The 23,844-nt window shown below is 39.8% G+C and overlaps 1 protein-coding gene across 12 annotated transcripts in view; it reads left to right on the top strand.

Moving 5' to 3' along the window:
• Positions 1-23,844, top strand: part of PTPRM (protein tyrosine phosphatase receptor type M) — a 690,156-nt gene that overhangs the window by 149,693 nt on the left and 516,619 nt on the right. For all 12 annotated transcript variants that reach the window (XM_034762641.1, XM_034762634.1, XM_034762636.1 and 9 more), the window contains exon 2: positions 20,224-20,346. In XM_034762641.1, coding sequence (XP_034618532.1) covers positions 20,224-20,346 — 123 coding nt within the window. The remainder of the gene's footprint in view (positions 1-20,223; positions 20,347-23,844) is intronic.

Here is a 23,844-nt window from a genome sequence, read left to right as displayed (position 1 = left end):
GGGGGGGTTGGGTAGGCGTGGGAGTTCCGGGAGTCTGTCAGGGTGGTGGTGGATGGGGTCGGGGCAGTCAGGGGACAGGGAGCGGGGCTAGTTGGGTAGGGGGTGGGGTCCTGGGGGGCAGTTAGGGTGGGGGGTCTTGGGAGTGGGTGCTCAGGGGACAATGAGCGGGGGGGGTTGATGGGTTGCGGGTTCTGTCGGGGGCAGGACGTGGGTTGGGGTTGGATGGGGGTGGACGGACACAGGCACGTGGGGCTTGCACTCACTGCGCGGTTCCCTACCGGGTCTTCGGCGGCACTTTGGCGACTGTCTTCAATCGCTCCGGGTGAAGTACCTGCCACCGAAATGCTGCCGAAAACCCGGAGCGAGTTAAGAGCCTCCCCCCCACCCCCTGCCGCCGAACTACCACCGAGGACCTGGAAGGGAACCGGTTCTTAGGATTTTGGGAGCTCATCACTGATCCAAGGGTGCTGAGGGAGTTGGCTGATGTGATTGCACAGCCATTGGCCATTATCTCTGAAAACTCATGGCGATCAGGGGAGGTGCTGGACAATTGGAAAAAGGCAAATATAGTGCCCATTTTTAAAAAAGGGAAGAAGGAGAATCCGGGGAACTACAGACTGATCAGCCTCACCTCACTCTGTGGAAAAATCATGGATTAGGTCCTCAGGGAATCCATTTTGAAGCACTTGGAGGAGAGGAAGGTGATTAGGAACAGTCAGCATGGATTCACCAAGCTGCAAGTCATGCCTGACCAACCTGATTGCCTTCTATGATGAGATAACTGGCTCTGTGGATATGGGGAAAGCGGTGGACATGATATAGCTTGAGTTTAGCAAACCTTTTGATACAGTCTCCCACAGTATTCTTTCCAGCAAGTTAAAAAAGCATGCATTGCATGAATGGACTATAAGGTGGATAGAAAGCTGGCTAGATCATCGGGCTCAATGGCTAGTGATCAACGTCTCGATGTCTAGTTGGCAGCCAGTATCAAGCAGAGTGTCCCAAGGATCGGTCCTGGGGATGGTTTTGTTCAACATCTTCATTAATGATCTGGATGATGGGATGGATTGCACCCTCAGCAAGTTTGCAGATGACACTAAGCTGGGTGGAGAGGTAGATACGCTGGAGGATAGGGATAGGCTCCAGAATGACCTAGACAAAGTGGAGGATTGGGCCAAAAGAAATCTGATGAGGTTCAACAAGGACAAATGCAGAGTCCTGCACTTAGGACGGAAGAATCCCATGCACTGCTACAGGCTGGGGACCGACTGGTTAAGTGGCAGTTGTGCAAAAAAGGACCTAGGGATTACAGTTGATGAGAAGCTGGATATGAGTCAACAGTGTGCCCTTGTTGCCAAGAAGGCTAATGGCATATTGGGCTGCATTAGTAGGAGCATTCCCAGCAGATCAAGGGAAGTGATTATTCCCCTGTATTCGGCACTGGTGAGGCCACATCTGGAGTATTGAGTCCAGGTTTGGGTGCCCCACTACAGAAAGGATGTGGACAAATTGGAGAGAGTCCAATGGAGGGCAATGAAAATGATTAGGGGGCTAGGGCACGTGACTTATGAGGCAAGGCTGAGGGAACTGGGCTTACTTAGTCTGCAGAAGAGAAGAGTGAGGGGGGATTTCATAGCTACCTGAAGGTGGGGTTCCAAAGAGGATGGAGCTACGCTGTTCTCAGTGATGGCAGATGACAGAACAAGGAGCAATGGTCTCAAGTTTCAGTAGGGAGGTCTTGGTTGGATATTAGGAAAAACTATTTCATTAGGAGGGTGGTGAAGCCCTGGAATGGGTTACCTAGGTAGGTGGTGGAATCTCCATCTTCAGAGGTTTTTAAGGTCCGACTTGACAAAACCCTGGCTGGGATGATTTAGTTGGAGTTGGTCCTGCTTTGAGCAGGGGGTTGGGCTAGATGACCTCCTGAGTTCTCTTCCAACCCTAATCTTCTTTTATTCTAAAGCCTTCAGATAGGAGATATTGTTCTCTTTTCAGCCAAGAGGTAAAATGCCGTACTGATAGCTGCTACTAAGGGAAGGTAACTTCATTCTTATAGGCAGTTTGGATACCTAGAGTTGAGGCATAGGGCTGAATAGATTTGGGATGTGTCTATGGGAGCCCTTTAGCATCATAGTCACAGAGTGGAAAGAAACATACTTTTCAATTTAAAAAGCAAAACTAAATATAAAATACCCCTTTCCCCTCCCACCCCCCAAACTAAATTAAGCCCTACAATTGGGTAAAAAAAGTTAGAGAGGGAACCTGTAGATTAAAAATTATATCTGTATTATGCATAGTGTATTTCAGCAGGATTTTTGTTTTATTTCTTTCGGTGTATAAAATTCTCAGATTGGCACCCGTTCTAATGGGAAAGGGGATGGAGGGCATTATTCAAAATAAAATTCGTAACATACATTGTCACCTGTTCAGATACGATGGGCTGCTTACCTCACTTCAAAAATAGATTAAAATACCCCCCATCTCCAGCAAAAACACTAGTAATAAAGTATAATAAAATAACAAACATAATGGATACCAGTATTTACTGTAAACTTTGTTGATTTAGAAAGTATATTTTATAATATATTCTGTTTAAATTTGGACATAAGAAATATAAAATACATAATGTTTATAATGTATTTTATATTTCTTATTTATAAAAGTATTTTAAAACTGTAGCACCCTTACTGTGGAAGGGTTTATTGTTTGTTTTTAATTGTAGGATAATTGAAAACCCTTATACTAACAAAATTAATATTGCTTCTTTACTTAAAACTTGAAATGCATTCTGAAATAGTCTGGATTTCTCATCCCAGATAATATGCTGTTATCTAGCAGGATGCACTGAGTGTTCTTTAACAACTGCAAAACTCATCAAGCAAATGGAAAAGATTACCCGTGAAATCAAGCTTCAAACTTTTATTTTCCCACAATCGATAAGAGAGTAATGCACTTGGATTTATTATGATATCGAGATTGACTATTTAAATCCTTTTTAAAGTTCAAAGCATGAAACAGACTGTGTGTACAAGTGAGCCGCTGTGGAGCTTCTAAGCAGGGGCTTAGAAATTGGGTTAGACTGAAATGCCCCTCCAGTCCCATATGGGTTTAACGGGAAGATTTCAGGCTCAAAAAAACAGGGTTTAGGGAAGCATAAGGCATTGGTTTCAAATTACCTGAGATTGCTTTGTGGATTTTGTCTTCTGGGAGACAAGAAGACAAGATACTCTTTAAAGATGAGCAGCACTATAGAAGGTGATTGAGCATCGAGTACACTTGTGGTTTTTAGCTTGCGGAGTTTAAAGATGAAGATATCTGTTTTAAAAGCTGATCTAGCAGATGAAGAGGAATACTGCCAGGTTTCTCATTGAAATACCTTATATATGTATTGTGACAGGGTCAGGCCAGATGGTTACAGGAGAGTGATAGAAGGCAGATATATTAGCCTCAGATTAAGCAGGTCCCTTTCCCCTGGGTAAGGTAACAGGTCCAGAACAATCAGGAACTTGCTGGAACCAGTTAAGCCAGGCAGGCTAATTAGGACACTTGGAGCCAATTAAGAAGCTGCTAGAATCCATTAAGACAGGCAGACTAATCAGGACACCTGGTTTAAAAAGGACCTCACTGCAGTCAGTGAGGGGCGTGTGAGGAGCTGGGAGCAAGAGGTGCGCAAGAAGCTCAGAGTGAGTAGGCGTACTGCTGGAGGACCGAGAAGTACAAGTGTTAGCAGACATCAGGAGGAAGGTCCGGTGGTGAGGACAAAGAAGGTGTTGGGAGGAGGCCATGGGGAAGTAGCCCAGGGAGTTGTAGCTGTTACAGGAGACACTAAAGACAGCTGCAATCCACAGGGCCCTGGGCTGGAACCCAGAGTAGAGGGCGGACCCGAGTTTTCCCCCATCCCCCCAACTCCCTATTTGATATAAGAGGAGTTGATCTGGACTGTAGGTTCCCACCAGAGGGGAAGGTCTCTGGCCTATTCCCTGACCCATTAGGTGGGCCAGCAGAGACTGTGGGCGATTGTTCTCCTTTTCCCCATGCTGGGCAGTGATGAGTTTAGCCGAATGAACGGCAGGTTTGTGCCACTAACAAAAGGAGCCAAACTGAGGACTACCGAAAACCTCTGAGGCGAGTGTCCGAACAAATCCGCCAGAAAGCGCAGAACCCACCAAAGCAGAGGAGGACCTGTGTCACAGTATATAAAAAGAAAATTCATACAGTGTTTTTGACAACAGCAAAAAAAAAAAAATGTATTCAGTTCAGAATGTCCTGTGTGCGAATGAAATGGCTGAAACATCATCTTGGATTTGATAGCATTGCAAGCCCTTAGTTCTTCAGTCTAGTAAAATCAAAACCATAGCGAGAATGTGAGAGTATTCATGATGTAAATGAATACAGATGTTCGGTGGAAAGATGATGTATGTCATCATAATTACTGAAGGACAAAGTGCCATTGATCTCCACTTGAATATCATGACTGACTACTATATCTGACCAGAGCCTAACATGAAAGTTACCTTTCCTCCTCACTTAGCTTGTAAACAGCACCAAAGAACAGTTGCACCCATATTGTACTTAGAGATGAACGCATTGGTGTGCTCTTCCTAAATAAGCAGGAGATGCAAATTTGACATGATTTTGCCGTTAAGCACAAAATACATACATACACACAGATAAACCCACATTTTGAAAAAAAAAATTCCCTTCACCTTCATTATTTGGTTTATCTTTTCTCATCATTTTGTTTGGACTGTCCTTGATATATTCTGATTGTTTGTGCAGCCACACAGTATTACGTAGGTTTCATTTTCTTTTTTCATTTGACTTTATACACCTCATTACATTTTGGACGCAGTAACATTCTATACTGTTGGATTTACTTACTTTGTTCTTTTTCAGCTCCTAAGTTTTTGTTTCACTTCGTAATCATTCACATGACTGATGGATGGCAGGAGAGAGATCACTTGATCATTGCCTGTTAGGTTCGCTCCCTCTGGGGCACCTGGTGTTGGCCGCTGTTGGCAGACAGGATACTGGGCTGGATTGACCTTTGGTCTGATCCAGTATGACCATTCTTATGTTCTTATGTTCACTTGTACATTGTAAGTCTCTTCTATACGGCTTTAATAGTGGGATTTAATAGTTCTTCTGATCCCAAAGGGCCAGCCACACACCCAGGTGAGTATATAACTCAGATCTTATCCAATAATCACTCTGTTGCCAATCCTTTAGTATCTAAAATCTAAAGGTTTATTTATAAAAGGAAAGAAAGGTGAGAGTTAAAATTGGTTAAAGGAATCAAATACATACAACAATTGCAAAGTTCTTGGTTCAGGCTTGTAGCTGCTGGCTTAAGTCAAGTCTCTGATTACTTCCAAATCATTGGACGGTCCTCAGTCCCTTGGTTACAAGTCCATAGTCCAGAAGTTTGAGCAGGAAAGAGGCAAAATGGAGGTGTTTCCAGGGCCTTTTATATCTTCTGCCAGGTGGAGGGAAATCAATTGTTTCAAACAAAGCCTTCAGCACAGCTAGTGGAAAATTACAGGTAAAAGATGGAGTTTGGAGTCACATGGAAAAGTCACATGTCCATGCATGATTTCACTTAGGACTTGTCTACACTTGCAATTAACAGCACTGCAACTTTCTTGCTCAGGGGTGTGAAAAAACACACCCCTGAGTGCAGCAAGTTGCAGCGCTGTAAAGCACCAGTGTAAACAGTGCCCCAGCACTGGGAGCTATGCCTCTTGTTGAGGTGGTTTTATTTACTCTCCCAGGGCTGCGCCGCGACCACACAAGGCACATTAAAGCGCTGCTGCGGCAGTGCTTTACGTTGCCAGTGTAAACTAGCCCTAAGTCACAGAAGAAGCCATTACCTATACCCCAGACAGAATGTTCATAGGACACTCCATTCAGTGTAGATGGGTGTTGTCCATTGTGAGTTAAGTGTCCTTTTGATAAGCCACTTACCTTGAATAGTTCCTTCACAATGTGATGGCTAAACTCTTTGTTGGTGTTTCCCAGAAGCAAACTCTTTAGAAATACAGGTACATAACTTTATATACAAAAGTGATGCATGCATGCAAATAGCATAATCATATTCACCGAATCATAACCTTTCCATAGACATCGTACATGCCACATTTTGTACAAGATTTGTTGCAATTATATGCTGGTGGAATCCCCTTCCTTAGAGGTTTTTAAGGTCAGGCTTGACAAAGCCCTGGCTGGGATGATTTAGTTGGGAATTGGTCCTGCTTTGAGCAGGGAGGTGGACTAGATGACCTCCTGAGGTCCCTTCCAACCCTGATATTCTATGATTCTATAACAGTGGTAGCAACAATGATCTACATAGTCATAGTTTAATCAGATAATGTCACAAGCTGCTAAAGTTAGACCTTTTTAAATCAGCAGGTCCAGATAATTTGCATCCAAGAGGGTTTTTTTTTGTTCGTTTTTTTAGGATCTGGCTCAGGAGTTCACTGTACTGTTAATGTTTGTTTTTTCCTGTGTGTCTTGGAACACTAGGGAAGTTCCAGAAGACTGAAAGAAACTTTCGTTTTGCCAATATTTAAAAAGGGCAAATGGGATGACCTGGGTAATTATGAGCCTGTCAGTCTGATACTGATTCTTGATGAGATAGTGGAGTGGCTGATATGTTACTCAATTACTAATAAATTAATGGAGGATAATAGTAATGTCAATCAACGTGCGTTTATGGAAAATAGATATTCTCACACTAACTTGATTTTTTTAATGAAATTACAAGTGTGGTCGATAAAGGTGATAGTGTTGATGTAATATACTTATACTTCTGTAAGGCATTTGATTTGGTAGCACATGACATTTTGTTTAAAAATTGGAAAGACGTTAAATGGATTAAAAGTTGGTTAACTGTTAGATCTTAAAATATAGTTGTAAACAGGGAATCGTCAGAGCATGTGTGTTTTTATCATTGAGTTCCTGCGGGTATTGGTTCTTGACCCTAGACTGCTTAACATTTTTATTAATGACCTGGAAGAAAACAAAATAATCACTGATAAAGTTTGAAGATTACACAAAAATTGGGGAAATTGGTAAATAAGGAAGAGGATAGGTTACTGACACAGGGCTATCTGGATTACTTGGTAAGATGGACCAACTAAAAATGTGTTTTAATACGTCTAAATGTATACATTTAAGAACAAAGAACTTTGGCCATACATAAAGGAAGGGGTGGGAGGACTGTATCCTGGGAAGCAGTGACTCAAAAAGATTTTGGGGTCATGGTGGATAATGAGATGAGCTCCCAGTTTAATGTTTTGGCCAAAAGGGCTGATGGGATCCTGAGATGCATAAACAGGGGGATCTCAAGTAGGAGTATAGAGGATATTTTACCTCTGCAACACTGGTGTGACTGCTTCTGGAATACTGTGTCCAGTTCTGGTGTTAACAGTTCAAGAAGGATGTTGATAAATTGGAGAGGGTTCAGAGACGAACCACGAGAATGATTAAAGGCTTTGAAATCGTGCCTCGTAGTGATGGACTCTGGGATCGCAATCTATTTATCTTAAAGAAGGTTAAAGGGTGACATGATTACAGTCCGTGTGTACCTATGAATTATTTAATATTTAATAATGGGCTCTTCAAGCTAGCAGAGAAAGTTGTAACATGATCTAATGGCTAGAAGTTGAAGCTAGACAAATTCAGACCGGAAATAAGGTGTAAATTTTCAATGGTGAGAGCAGTTATCTTGGTGAGTTGCTCCAATGGGTCTTAGAGGATTCTCCATCATTTAAAAATTGTCAATCAAGGTTGGCTGTTTTTTTTAAATATCTGCTCTAGGAATTATTCTGGGGATGTTCTATGGCATGTGCTATACACGAGGTTAGACTAGATCATCATCTCTGGCCTTGGAATCTATGAATCCATAAACAAGCAAAACCATGCATGTTTACATGCATGATTTACCAATTTAGCCTAACATTTCTCCAATTGTAATGAATGGGAGAAGAGATCAGCACTAACCGCATCATTTTCCTCACTTTTCCTGTTTGTTTGTTATAGTGAGATAACAGTCATACACAATTGACGGAGTTGGGGAATAAGAAGTAGTATTATCCAGTGGATAGATTTCCAGCTTGGAAATCAGGAAATCTGGGTTCTATTCTTGGCACTGCCATTGACTCATTCTGTTATTTTTGTCAAGACGCTTAATTTCCCTGCACCTCAACTTTGTACATTTGGGGTAATATTTACCCATCTTCATAAAGCACTTTCAGATCTATTGATGGAGAGCTGTATAACTGCTAAATATTAGACAACTCAATGATAATTATTATATCAAGACTTCCCCTAAATGAGGGGGATGGATTATGTACTTCTGACAATAGCTTACATCTGCTTTTGTCATATATTACCTCCTGGTATTTGGTGGAGGAAGTTGGGTTTTCCAGGAAGGGAACGAAGGAGCAGGTTTATGGGATGGGCTGGAGAAGCATGATCCCTGATTTAGTGAATGACTGCCTGCACATGGAGGGAATCCTATTGTATTGAGAACTGCTAGCCTAGAACTACTATGCATATAGTCCCCTAGCAAAGAAAAATAAGTCTTTACATGGGTTTGAAGCTAAAGCATCACTGAAATGCATGTATGTATAAATACAAATATCAGGTATGTATAGTTCTTGAATTCATGGAGTTATGAATCAAAAAGGTTTTATGTGGAGTTTCATTGTTCTTGGTCTCTTTATTGAAACCAGATATTTAGGATCATCTTCTTGATAAAATCCTTTTAAGGGAATTGTATAAGATCAGAATCTTCTGTTGTATTTCTCAAATTGTATAAGGCTTCCCCCCCCCCCCAGTGGCAGAATATCTTTTAACTTGTGAATTCTATTTTGAAGACATTGCATGATATTCCTCCTCCAGTTATTTGTAGCTTAGTGGTTTTGGTCTAAGCAATTGAAGCAATTTATGTGAAAGAGCTTTTGGTATCTCTGAAATATGGCATTGTCATTTATATGTAACAAACAAGATACAAAGCATAAGGAAGTTTGACTTCGATTTAATCATTTTGTAGAATTTATCAGAACTGAATATTTTTGTAGTTTTGGGACAATTCAAAAACATATGTTAATCACTTGCCTCCAGTTTAACCCTCTTATGCATGATTGATTTTTTTTTTTTAAGTTTTCTATCTGTATGGAGGGGTTTTTGTATCTATTTATCAATTAATTATATTATTTATAAAATTTGAAAGCTCATCTGCACCACCCACCCCCACCCCAGCATTCTAATTGCATGACATACCTGAGCATATTAATGTTTTACACAGCTTTCAGTCTTCGGCAATACAGAGGGGATTGGTTCCTGATGGGCTGCTTTGATAGTTATTTCCTTTGTAGTAAAGCATTTGTTAGTATATTTCTACTGTAGGTATCATTTCTGGCAGAAGGGGTGAGGCTTTGATCAACATTTCTTCTCTTTGTTGTTCATTTTGATTATTTCAGTTTGTATGTTCTTTGTTATGTATTTCAGTTTATGTATGTTCTTGCTGTGCTTTTCTTTCCTTGTTTTTATTAGTCTCAATGAGTTTCTTATTTTACATTTGTTGTGTATATTTTATATTTAAGTTGTTTGGAGATCAATTTGTTTGACAGATTATAACTTTTACAACTTTTAAAGTAGTATTAGTTGCACTATATAAACAAGTAAAATAATTAAAATGATATAAAAAGGAATAAAGTCCTAAAAGGCTATGATGGCTTTTGTTTTGTACCAATAACTTAACTTTGTTAATATTAGCTTGTAATTGTATTAAAAACCTACAAACTTATTTTAATGATAGCCTTTCATACTATTAATCCATAAAATTCTGAATAGATTCTGCGAATATATGTGTGTTAATAATTCTTTCAATACTAGGAAAAAACCCTATAAAGTTCTTTATGGATTTGAGAATCTGTCTGTTTACTTTGGTGCATGTTCTGAAAAACCCTTCATGGCTGACTACTTAATGGAGGATAGGTCTATCAATGGCTATTAGCCAAGATGGTCAGGGAACAACTCAGTGCTCTGCCAGAAGCTTGGACTGGATGTCAGATGATGGATCACTCAATAAATTGCCCAGTTCTGTTCATTCCCTCTGAAGCATCTGGCACCAGCCACTGTCAGAAGACCGAATACTGGGCTAGACAGATCATTGGTCTGACCCAGTATGGCCATTCTTGTGGCTGTAATATACAGCTATTACACACACACACACACACACACACACACACACACACACACACACACANCACACACACACACACACACACACACACACACACACACACACACACACACACACACACACTTGTCAAAACAACTTAATAATTAAGGCTGAAAAGTCAAGCACTCAAAGTTGGGAAATCCAGAATGAAGGTTGCCTGTATGCAACCTTAATTTGGCATTCTTGTGCATAGGCATTCTGATACATTCTTGAATTATATGATTGCATATTATTTTTCCCCACAATAATTCTGCCTCAGTCAGTGCACAGAGCTCACTTACTGATCAGCCATTCATCATTTCTTTTATCCTCATTGTTCAATGTGTGGCCCCGTGCCTTATGTACAGCACAGTATTCAAACCATCTCTTGAGAGGGAGACTATGTCTACATAGCCCCGTATTTCAGACTGCAGGGGTCTGAATTGCTCTAGTGTGCTGAACTGTAACTCCCCCATGTGGATGCTGTGAGCACCAACAAAAGGTAGCTAGTTCGCATTAACATAGTACTCTTTTTAAACATGCAGGGGGGGGGGGGAGAGGGTTAGAGCGCAGCATGTAACCATGCACCACAATTCAAACCCCTTTAGTCTGAACTGTGGGGCTGTGTAGACAAGCCCTAAGTTAATCATTTCATTATGGGTTTTTCTGTGGCACTTATCGCTACAATATCTGAGTACTTCACTTAATTTATCTTTGCAAGACACTTGTGAGGTAAGGGGGGGGTGGTATTATTTTACAGATAGCAAGCTAAGACACAGATTAAGGTCAAAAGCTTCCACTAATTTTGAGTGCTCAATTTGAGACCTGGTTTTTCAGAGTACTTATTATATAGCACTGCATATGTCCAAGGCACAGCTCTCACTGACCTCAGCAGCAGCTGTGAGTGCTCAGCACTTCTGCAAATCGGACTCTAAGGTATCAAGGTACCCAGAAAGAGGAACACACAATTAGTGACCACCTCTGGAAAATTTGGTTTAAGTGACTTGCCTAGCATCACACAGGAACTCTGTGTGGCAGAGGGATAAATAGAACAGCATACAACTGTCTTAATCATTAAACCATCCTTTTTTCTTCCTGCAATCCCTTACCTCATTCACTGCACGCCTTCCAACTTGTGCAACGAATGAGGAAGGGGGTCCTGCATAGAAATAGCCTCCTTTACTATCTACTCCATCACCAGAGTAGATTCATCCTTTGATCTGGGTGAGGCAGGAGTCATGTGGAAAAAATGCATGCACACAAGAGGGCCAAATTAAGAGGCAACCTGGCAGTTTCTAAAGTAAGAGTTCGATTTTTTGCAACCTTAATAACTTTCTTTTAACTAGTTCATGTATAATTCCCTAGTGTGTGGTGTGTGTGTTTAAGCAAACAAACTAATTTCATCATGGGGTATCATATTGACACCCACATAGTTCATAAGAGGGGATGGAAACATTCGATTCACCAGACTGACTTCTACCCCTTGAGATTATGGAATAACTGATAGCAGACATAGGTTGTTATCCTGTATGTAGACCAACACTAGAGAGTGATGAAATACTTCACCAATGGGGTTTACAAATATTTGCTGATAGCAGGGGAATGGAGAGACTCAGGAATTTTAGTTTCCTTTTCCAGACACTGGAAAAATATTTGTGCAGTGGGCATAGACTCTTCTGTCTGTTTGCACCAAATCTGACCCCTTCTGCCCTGCTCCAATTCGTTGTGTCACGTCTTGTCTCTTTTCCACTCCTGGCCTCCCCTAATCCTTAGGTTTCTTGTCCCAGTCTCCTTGCCCAGCCAATCCTAGTCTCCCCCTCTGGATTTCCTCTCAGTCCCAATCTCTCTTCCCCCATCCCCAATTCCCAGTCTCCATGCCCAGCTAGTTGCTGTTCCCCCTTCCTGGCTTGCCCGTCTCCCATTTCCCTCTCCTCACTGGCTCTCAGGCCTAGTCTCCCTGCCCAGGTTTCTCATCCAATCTTATTCTTCCCCGAACCCCTTCTTTGGCTCTACCCAGTCTCCACCATTCCTGGCTCTTTGTCCCAGACTCACTAGATTCATTGTTCCAGTCAACTCCATGACCTCCCCCTGAATCTATTCTTTTGTCCACTCTGCAATTGAATCAGACAGCTTCTTCTCCCATGCTGCCTGGATGCCAGCATGAGAGTCATTGAGAGCACAGGCTCCCTATTTTCAGTTCCGGGGCCTAGCCCATCCTGCCCAAGACAGCCGTTACAGGGAAAGGCCATTATAGGCAAAGGCCAGCTTCATCCCTGGGCTGGAGCATGGCAGATGCACTGTGGGGAAGGTGTATTCAATCTGATCAGCACTAGGAGCTGAGAGAGCGTACTCGGTGGTTTGGTAGCATGGCACATGTAAATCCAGTCAGCAGATGTGAGGGGATGAAGTATGCTTAGTGAGGGTGCAGTCTTCACAGATTTTAGTTGCTAAAACTCATGAAGTCACTGAGCATGTGCAAACTGATTTTTTTTTTTGAAGTGTTATAGTAACTTGGACAAATTTGGGCAGATTTTCACAGGGCCTTTATAGTTGGTTGGAACATTGCTGAAATACACTGTTCCTCAGTTGTCTCTGCAAAACATTTCACATTGGTTTTGACAACATTTTGAAAGGGGCGGAGGGGTGGGAGAACAGACAGAAGGGCAACAAATGTTTGGTGAAAATTCTGGGTTGATTTTGAAGTGTCATCAAAACTTTTTGACCCTCTTTAATGAAGTATCAAAAATTGGATTCTCCGCTCTACCAGCCACTAAGTGAAGCTGCCAAAACCTTTCTACAGCCCCAGAACAAGTCCGTGCCCACACTCTCCCACCCACACACCCCAGTGCAACTCCCTAGCATCTCCCAGCTGTGAAAGTCCTCCTGCACCCCTGAGAACAAAGCTTTCCACATCAACAACTGCATCCCAGGCTGATAAAAACCCTTCCATGCTCCTAGGACAGCTTTTGTCCCCACCCCAGTACCACCTTTGTCAAAACCATTCCTGTACTCCTGCAATCCTACATGTACACAATACAAAGAAAGGTGTCCCAATTTTTCACTTGAAAAATCTCTCAGCCCCCATCACCCATATCCACATTATTCACTCACTATTAATCTAGAAGTAATCAGGCTTTTATTTTATGCAACAGATTTCTTTTCAGATTCTATAACCAGTAATTTATATTAGAGTATTGTTAACAACTCTGGACATTAGCCCAATATTGCAAATTGAAGTCTTTGAATATTTTGAAAACCCAAAATAGAAATGGTTATTTAGTTTTAAAAAAGGATTGCTGCACATGCTTGAGACTTCTCTTGCAAAATGTTTATAAGGATTTTTTTATATGCGTACTTCATTGCAGACATGTTACAGTTGTATTGACACATTTGAGGCTGTTGCAGTTTGTAGTAACAATTATCTGTGAACTAAGACATCTGGAAAGTCCTTTTAACTTGATAGGCTATAATAGCACTGAAGGAATATATTGTTTTGTCAAAAATCTGCATTCCAAGTAGGTCAGTAAGCCACATGCCTAAATACAAAAGTCTGTTGAAAATTGCCCATTGTCCTAGCCTTAATTAGGACAATCTAAGGGCTATCATTGTCTTTGCAAATTTGACTAATGTAAATAATTTTGAATCAGGTGAATTTTGTCACCTCATCCCTTTCTCCATATCTTAAATGAATATATTAAACAACATTCCTTGCACAGAAACTTGGGACCCTGCACTACTGTTTTGCTATGTTGAAATTGGCCTTTGATTTCTGTCTCTTAGCCAGTTTGTAATCTGTGACAGTACTTTACTTTTCACCCCATTATTGCTTAGTTTCCTAGGGGCCTTAGTTATTCTACAATTCCACAGTCACAGAATTTGCCACACAGAATCCACCATATGTTGCAGAATGTTCTGCAAAATCTAAGATTTATTTATATATTTAAATGAAAGTTTCTAGTCCATTACGCATGCAAATAACCCTCTAATCTTAAAAATGTCAAACAAATGTAAAGCACTGAGTGTGGCGTTGTCTTGTCTCCCTAAGTGGGGAATCCTAAACAACAACTGTGAGGTATGATTTGCCCTATTCTCTTCAGTAGAGCTTAATGATGGCACTTTGTCAATATTGTTAACTGTTTCCCTGCTGTTCAGTTTTAATAAATTACTCAATTAATGTTTGGTCCTCTCTGTTGAATGTACTGGTGGATATTGGGACAGAGAGGAATGGGTTGCTGTCAGAAGTTCCTGGGATGGTGTAATGGGGGACACTCGCTTCTTGAATGCCTCAAGCTGATGCAGGGCTTTTCCTGCTACTGGTGCCCTGGGTAGGTTATCAACCTCATTAGGTAGGTCTTCAGTGCTCATCCCTCCATCTGGATCTCACAATCAAAAAGCTTCTTAGGTAGCAAAAGTCCAATAACAGTCTGTCTGCCCTTATGAGGGTTTTCAGCCTCAGCTCAGGACCCTTTAAATTCAGGCCTTCACTCAAGCTTCCAAACAAGCCTGGTCCCCTTCTCAGGCTTTACACCATTTAACCAGTGGTCAGTGAGGTACACAGGCCCACCCACTACTCCGGGTTCCAACCCAGGGGCCCTACAGACAGCAGCCACATACTGTTTAATCCAGTTCATTGCTGCTACTTCCCTTAGCTTCTTCCCACCTGGCCCCTTTAATCCTGAGCTAAGGAGTGAAGATAAAGTTCTTAGATCCCCTCTCTCTCAGCTTAAGCAAATGCAGCCAAAACCAAACTTTGGTAGTCTCTTGAGCTTCTGTGGCCAGCAACGCACACCATGTTTTGCCCCAATGGCCCTAGGAACTGAACTGCTCAGCCCCTGCAGTGCTTTTTATCTGAGCCTGCTGAGCTCTGATTGGTTGCTCCATGCAGCCTCTCTAGGCAGGCCTGGAGGACCCAACTTTGCTGCTCCTTTCCTGGTGTGGGATGTAGTAGGACTGCGGGGACTCCAGCAGGGACTGCAAAGGCAGTGGGTACCCCATCACAGATAGGATTCCCTTCCCCTCTGCCCCCCTCCCCCCAAAAAAGTCCACTGGCCCTGTGCACCTGTCACTGAGGAAAGAGGAATTGCTTCCCCTCCCCATTACCAAAAGCCACCAATACGTCATCGGTGCTAAAAGCTCAAATTGTTTCCCATGTCTTCTCTTCTGCCAAAAGCCCCAAATATCTTTGAACCAGCTGTTAAACCTTTATCCCCTCCCAACAACTTCTACAGTGTAGTTATGTTTCGACAACACAACCATCTGTGCCACATTAAACATTGAAAATTTGAGGACAACAAAATGTAAATTAAAATTAATATCAACTAGGACATAAATAATGCTTTACTTGTATTATTCATGTACATGTTTAATTCAATAAACTCAAAAACTGAATTTACCTGTCTCTGCCACAGAATTTTCTGTGTGCTTTTCATAGAAATGCTGCAGAAACCCAGAGGGCCTTACAGTGAAAATTGGATTTAATTTGCCACAGAGTATTTGGGTTCTTGGTTATGGTGCATTGTGTTAGCCTGCATACGTTTCCCTGGCAAAGCAACTAACATTTAAGGCTGATACTCCTAGCCATAACATGTCCCGTTACCCTTACATTTTGTAGCATATATTTGGATAGAACACCACAAAGAGGTCTGATATCTCTGCGTTATGTAAACACAGCAGGAACAAGGCAAAGTGTCTGGCTCAACTTTGAATTTTTTTGGGGGGAGGGGTTTTGTCATATTCCCAACCTGAATGCCTTTTTAACATTCAGTATTATGTTGATTCCTGCTATACAATAAGCCTAATGTAAAATAAATACCTTGAAAAAGCTTAATTCTTGTTGGAAAAAATGAAGTCAGTAATAGCTTTCATTTTATCTTAACTTTCTGGCTGAATCCAACAATGTATTCAAGATCTGCAATAAATTAGCCATGTAAAAACAGAAACATTTTTCTCAAGAAATAAAGTTATACAGTGGCATAAAGTGAACTGGATGCAACACTACAATTACTGGGGACAATTTTATTCATTCTGAATGCCACAGCTTTTAATATCTACAAGAAACAATAAACCCTTTGTCCATTAAATTTTTCTCAAGAATCCACAAATGTGTATAAAAGCAGTACAAACCAGAGAACCTTAATGAAACAGACCCATCCTATTTTCTTTAAAATATTTCAGTAAGTCTAGAAATAGTACTTTTAAAATATATTTCAGCTTGTAGACATTTTAATGCCAGGGTAACATGGGAAAAGTGCTTTGCTTGATTAAATTATATAACTTTTAAAATAATGTTTCTGCTGTGCTCAGCCACCAAATGTGATGTGATTAAAGTTAGGATGCATTTTATACACCTTTATCATTTTTGTCAAACTCAGTTAAATAGAACAACAATGATTTTAAGTGAAACATATCAAACATCCTCTAATTTGTTGGTTGCAAGTGTTTTTCTAGAACAGTGGAAGAAACATGAGGCACTAAGGTTGTTTGGGAATACTGATGCATATTTTTCCTTGTTGTCTTGTCTATATTATGTACAATTAATTGAACATCAGTGCAGAAGGAAAGCATTCAGTTTTCATTTTGTGCAGATAGAAACCAAGTATAGTAATAGCATTGTGCCAAAACAGGGAGTAGAAAGATGGAGAGCTTGACTAGTAATGAGTGTAAAGATACTGTTGTCAGCTGTTTTGGCCTATTTATGAACAGCTTCGCCACATTTCTAACTAAATTATATGTGAATATCAGAATTACCTGTGAACAAATAAAAGCCATTCCGACTGCCATGGTTCTTGATTGTCAATACTTTGTTCTCTGTCAGTTATGCTCTCCAGCTGTTTCCCAAATATGTTCAGTGTTTTTAGTTCAGCCTATGAAACTTCCCCTGCACCCAATATACATATCTGACGCACAGTTTTTTAATCTACAAAACACTTCCTAATAAGTCAATTTTTGTCTAACTCAATTTATTAATCTATGTCTTAGCCTCTGCATTGGTTTGCAGCTGGTAACATGGGTTGACATCTATGCTATGAGGGATCTTATGTACTTCAGTCAGTTGTCTACTTACCTGACTATTTAAGGCTAGACTGTCTTCCAGTGTGATAATTTGGTCACTATGGCAGGGTAGAATGTAAAAGTTCATATTAAGTCTTACTCTTACATATAGTCCATGTGTGAAGATTAGATTAATTTAACTTTTAAAAGAGCTAAACATATATAAGGTGATGATTGTCAAGTGTTTGGGTATAAATGCCAAAACTTAAGAGCAGTTATTCGGGGGAACACATACAGTCGGTAATGGGGGGGGGGGCAATAAAAATTCAGACTTCCTGATGTATGACTTTGCACTAATTTAACAAGAGAAATGAGAGAAAACAGTAGAAAATGTATGGTGAGGAATGCTCCTGCATTGGCAGAGAAAGATGGCCTGGATGGACTTGTAGGTCTTTCCCATCTTCTTCAGTCCTTTTTATTTATATTTATGTGAACTTCATAACTGGAGAGAAGGGGAGAAACATCTAATGGCAATATGAAATTCACAAAATCTTCACTTTCACAAGTATTGGACTTTGTAGGAGCTCTGTTCTTATCCTGGGTTTAGGAAGAACGAACATGTACCATTTCAATTCATAAAGACCTTTTCATAATGAAGAGAATTAAATTGATATACCATAAATTTTTCAACTGTAAACCCTAATGTAGTGCTAACTTTTTATTTGGTCATATGTATTCTTCCAGGATTTACTTTGTAAATCATCCCTTGAACCATCCCCTGGCTTTTCTCTGGATCCCTTTCTGAGGGACATTCCCTATAAAAATACATGCATATTTTTCTCTTCAAATAGTGACATGCAAGGTCAAGTTTGCTTTGCACTGTGTCTGAAACTAGGCACCTAGACTAACTTTACTACATCAAGTAATATTTATGCAAACATTGGAGCATATGTCCTGCAAATGACTGCATAATAGTTTAAACCTTCCCACCAAAAATGTTAGATGTCGCTTAGTATGCTTTAAACAAATCTGTTTTACTTCTGAATTTGTTAAACTTGGTAAGAGTGACTTAAATCTGTTGTTGTCAAGGTGAACGATTGTGCTGTAAGTTCTTTAATGAGTTTTTTGGTCCTAGTGGAATATCTAATTGAGACTTGTACTCCTAAAAGTGATACAGAAAGATACAGTGTCCATTGGTGCTAATTTCCTTGGCATACCTAGAGCTAGTGAATAAGACTCTTCTACATAGCATGGTTTAGAACAGCGTAGGTTGACCTACGTCTCTGAACTAGGGCATACACAATATGTTAAGTGAGATGCACAATAAAAGGAAAACAGATGGCAGTATTTAGGTGGGGGGAAAAAGAGATGCTTTATTGACTGTTCATTAATGAAAAATTAATTTTATAGTTATAATTAACATGCCCCTCTGCCATGTACATTGGCCAAACCGGACAGTCTCTACGCAAAAGAATTAATGGACACAAATCTGACATCAGGAATCAAAATACTCAAAAACCAGTGGGAGAACACTTTAACCTGTCTGGTCATTCAGTGACAGACCTGCGGGTGGCTATATTACAACAGAAAAACTTCAAAAACAGACTCCAAAGAGAGACTGCAGAGCTAGAATTGATATGCAAACTAGACACAATCAACTCCGGTTTGAATAAGGACTGGGAATGGCTGAGCCATTACAAACGTTGACTCTATCTCCCCTTGTAAGTACTCTCACACTTCTTATCACACTATCTGTACTCGGCTAGCTTGATTATCACTTCAAAAGTTTTTTTTTTTTTTCTCTCTTAATTAATTGGCCTCTCAGAGTTGGTAAGACAACTCCCACCTGTTTATGCTCTCTGTATGTGTGTATATATATCTCCTCATTATATGTTCCATTCTATATGCATCCGAAGAAGTGGGCTGTAGTCCACGAAAGCTTATGCTCTAATAAATTTGTTAGTCTCTAAGGTGCCACAAGTACTCCTGTTCTTCTTTTTGCGGATACAGACTAACACGGCTGTTACTCTGAAACTTGTCAAAATTGAGGGATAGCCCCAAAGTTTAGTTTCATATGAACAAGTGCATCACCTGTTTTAATGTGGACTGAAGTACGCATGACTCAGGCTGTATTTTTTTCCACAAAGTTTCATTTTCGTGGAGTAAAATGGCAGACGTCAGGGGGCAAGATAGCATTTTATAAACACATTTTAGTGGCCTGAATGGACAGAACTATGTTAAGAATGCTTACACACCTGAGGAAAGAAACAAAGAATTTCCATTTCCTTTTGTGGTTGCTGGACCCTTACTGTGTTCATAATGATGTATTCTCTAGGAGGTTGGGAAGTGAAAGAGTACTATTAACAAAATAAAGCTCTAGCAACTATAAAAGCGATCAGACATTCTAGGTTTTCTCTCTTCTATATGCTTGACATTTTATTTTCCTCTGCTCTGCCTTTAAATGGTATAGTCCCCTGAAATAAGGATCCTGCTCTGATGACTGGACAATTGAGGAGGAAGGGAAGGAAAACACAGAAACAGTACTGTTTCTTTTTGGAGAATTTTCTCCAGAGCCACCAGTATTTTCTTCTCCCCTTGTCCCCTGCTTGCTCTCAAAAGATGTGATCTTCAGGTTCAGGTCTGTGGCTCCAGCCAGTGCTCAGTGCTGAAGGCATGTGCCCTCAGATAGTTTTTGATTTCCATACTTGGAGTTCTCTTCTACTTCTTCTTTTTTGTGTGTGTGTGTACTGGACAACCAAATAGTAAGTGAAACATTGACTGAAATTCTAAATTTCATGTTTGTTCCCTCTGAGATTAGTTTTCCACAGCAAAAAGTCAGTTTCCTATTTTCTGTGAATCTATCATGACCATGAAATAGTCGTATGATTATTTATTCTAAGAAAAACTCAAATTCAGCTTGGTATCCAAATGATTCAGAAAGGAAATAGAACTCATCTGATATTTGCTTGCTTGATTTAATTTGTACCTGTGCATTTATTTTACAGGAGGTTGTTCCTTTGATGAGCCATTTAGCTCCTGTGGATATAGTCAATCTGATGATGATGATCTTAACTGGGACCAGGTGAACACACTGTTAAAGCCCTCATCTGATCCATGGATGCCATCAGGTTTGTTTGCAGTTGAAACTCCTTTTCTTTCATTTTAGCTTGTAGCACTGTGTGACAGTGCTATTGATAAAGCAAAGTTCTATCTAAATCTTATTGCAATTGTAGTACTTAGCTCTTCAAAATGATTTGGTTAATTGTGCAAAATGAAATTCTATTTTGTTATGCTTAAAACTGTAGGCAAAAAGTTTCAAACTTTGATACCTGTAATTAGGGAAGAGAGAAGGAAACTAGAATGAAGGAATAAAAAATTAATAAATAGTAGTGGAGAGAAATCTTTTAAAAAGGAATATTCAAAGGGGAAAAAATCTTGGAGGGAAAACAAAAATGGTTTTAAGTATTTAAAAAAAAACAAAAACAAATTGAAAGGTAATGCAAACTGTTTTGAAGAGAAACTCTGGAAAAAAAAAAACCTAAATAAGGGGCCAGATGCAAAATACTGAACAAAGTTCTGCTTATTATATGTGCTGTATGCACACAATATTTAAAAAGCATTTTGATTTGTGGTATCTCATGAAGGCAATGTGCTGTAGCACAATGGGACCAAATTTCACAGCCACAATCCCTACATTCCAATGCAATATTTATTTTATTCTATTTCCATGAAATACTCTTTTGCCTGTATCTCCTACCCCACATGTAAGCATTCAGACCTGTGCCTCAGGGTTGAAAATATTCATGGATATAAAATTCATCACTGATTATTTTCAAGGATGCCCTCCTCTGGGTCCCAACTGTACTCCCCGACTGCCAACTCCTGTGATGTTGGCTGGGTAGCTTGGCCCAGAATCTCCTTTTTCCTTTTATATACTGAGACTTCATGTGGTGATTGCTATCCACCTACGAATGCCAAAAATAAAAACATCACGTCCTGAGTGCAGTGGTTTTAACAGTACAGCACTTCCTCTGCATTAATGAACAACACTAGCTATTATATATTACCCTCATAGTATATTAAGAAAATTATTTCTATTTTAAATATACCCAGATGGTTTGATAGCCTTTCAGACTGTTATTTCATTAATGTCCAGATAATTTAGTGCCATAACGTCTCAGTACTATACCCTAGTGGTTGAAATCCCATTAATAGTCTTCTCTTTATAAGAATAAGAAAGTGCTATTAAAGTGTTTTTTTAAAAATAAGTAAAAACTATTAAAGCAATCACTGCATGAGCAAAACCTGAGCATACATAAGTCCTTTAGTACACACATCTGTTGTTCAAAGACCCCTTTTTCAACCTATCATAATAAGTGATATAAAAGGAGAGTTTAGAGTCTAATCAACACTGCTGATTCTTAGTAAGTTTATAGCAGTGGTTGGCCAATGTATTTAATTGGCCAGAGCACTTTGTCAAAGAGAATTATCTCGTGGGTCCTAACTTCCCATCCAACATTACAATTCTGCACTGCTTGGTTCCAATGCTTCATTCAGTGTGACAGTGGATGTGTAAAGTATGTGCTAACTTTTGATTATCTACCATGCACCCTTCCCTAAATAAGTCCTCAGAGCTCATCAAATACGTGAGGGGATGGAAAATACTATCAGTCGGTGAGCAGGGGGTTGTTGGATGGAGAGAAGAGAGTAGGAAGGGCTGGGGAAATTTGAGGGGCAGATGTAAGTGATAGTGTTAGTTTACTCTGTGATAGAAACGCACGTGGCTGGTTGAGGGAAGGGGGGAAGCATCCTTAGGAATCTTGCAAAAGCCTGGGATTTTGGATCTACAGCAGTTATATGGACCTTCTTCCTAGAAAACAGGAAGCAGGGAAAGCCAAGGTGCTCTCTGGATATATATCGGTCACTGCCAGTCATGTATTATTATGGACAGAATCAGATCTGGTGTTGACACTTGCACTGAAATGCCTTTCCGCTTTCCATTCAGTTTCCTATGTCTAAAGTAGAACTCTTTAAAACAAATGCTCCTGTTGACTGATTGACTACTGGGATTTGACCTTCGTGTTAGATAGAGTTCATCATACTTGTTTAAGGATATTTTAGAAGATTCCGTATAAAGTTGGTTCTTGTCCACTAGCACTGCCACTTGCTATATAAACTTTCTGGAGCATTTCATTAATGCGTAGTACAATTTCTCAAACAGGTGCTAATGCAAAGAAATCAATATCTGAACACTTGAATTGCTTGCAGTACAAACCATATATTGTCCTCAGAGTGGTCATGTTGCTAACAGTTCAACGTCTATTTGAGGGTTTCTCCTCAACTCTCCCTCTTTTTCTGTTTGTGTAAGGGAAGAGATTTCAGGAAGTTTCCCCAATTTGGGGGTATTTGGAACACCTCAGACAGGTTTTTGCTCTTCTACAATTTGATGAATGTACTTTTCAAGGTGTTCAGCTTCCAAGGATAAGAATCTAGTTAATGTAGGTAATGTTATTGTTAGAAAAAGGAAAATGACTTGTAATATAATTTATCATATGTCACTTGACTTGATTCTTTGTCCTCCTGCCTTCCTGTCAGAGTGGGAGGTGAAAATCCTCGATGTTTTAACTTTCTGGTTATCAAGTTACATGGATATTTAATTTGGGAATAAATTATATTGAGAGATCAGGGAGCTCTTTTCTCTCCATTGAGAAAGGAAGTGAAATGTTCTTGGAGTTCTGGACAAGAACATGGACAGTTGCTCTCTGGAAAGGACATACATACTGATGCTTCGAAAGGTCAAAAACCCCTTTGAGAGCGGAGGAATTCTCATTTGCCAAACAATAAAGGCAACAGATTCAAGGGCAGAGATCCAGTCAAGTAATATCAATTTTTTTCTCGTCACTTGGTGTAGAATTTTTTTTCTTTTCTTCTTGTTCAAATCGTTTTCTTGACAATTTTAATTAGTTTTCAGTTAGCCTTGAACAATGAGTTATGCGAAACATTAAAAACAATGGATTTGAAGTAGTTTGTCAGCAGTTTCTGAGCTACATATTTTAGAAAAACTAATTTCTGATGGTAATGAATAGAACTTCTTAGATTAATGGTTTGTGGGGAATTCTTGGCTTTCACAGCAAAAAGCTTTATGCAACAGTATAAAAATACTAGACTAAAACAAGTATGCTCAGTTCAGTAGTCCCTTGGCAACAGCAGAATTAATGTATGTGACTTGGCTAATTTTAGGCAGTATGCTTCAGTGAGTGAGTTGATGTCAAAATATAACATTTCATATTAATTAGGTGGCAGTGGGGGGAAGCACACCATTTAGTTCTTGAATTGGATATTTGATTTATTTTACTCCTCAGAGACTATTAAAGGTTAAGATAGCTCTACTTCAAATAGATAGCTGTTAGCTTTAAGCAGTAAACTATTTAAATAGGACCAAAAATAAGAAGTGTTATGTGGCCAAAAAAAAAAAAGAAAAAAAAAAAAAGGATTTTCAGAATTCCTAATATTTACCAAGATTCTTTTCAGATTTACAGTGTTTGTTATAAGATCTTTCTGAACTGTATTAAAAATAAAAGCTGGAATAAAACGTGTTTTTACAACACCTAGCACAATGGGGTTCT

The sequence above is a fragment of the Trachemys scripta genome, chromosome 2, assembly GCF_013100865.1.
Source record: "Trachemys scripta elegans isolate TJP31775 chromosome 2, CAS_Tse_1.0, whole genome shotgun sequence".
Lineage (NCBI taxonomy): Eukaryota > Metazoa > Chordata > Testudines > Emydidae > Trachemys > Trachemys scripta.
This window is presented reverse-complemented; position numbering and strand designations above follow the sequence as displayed.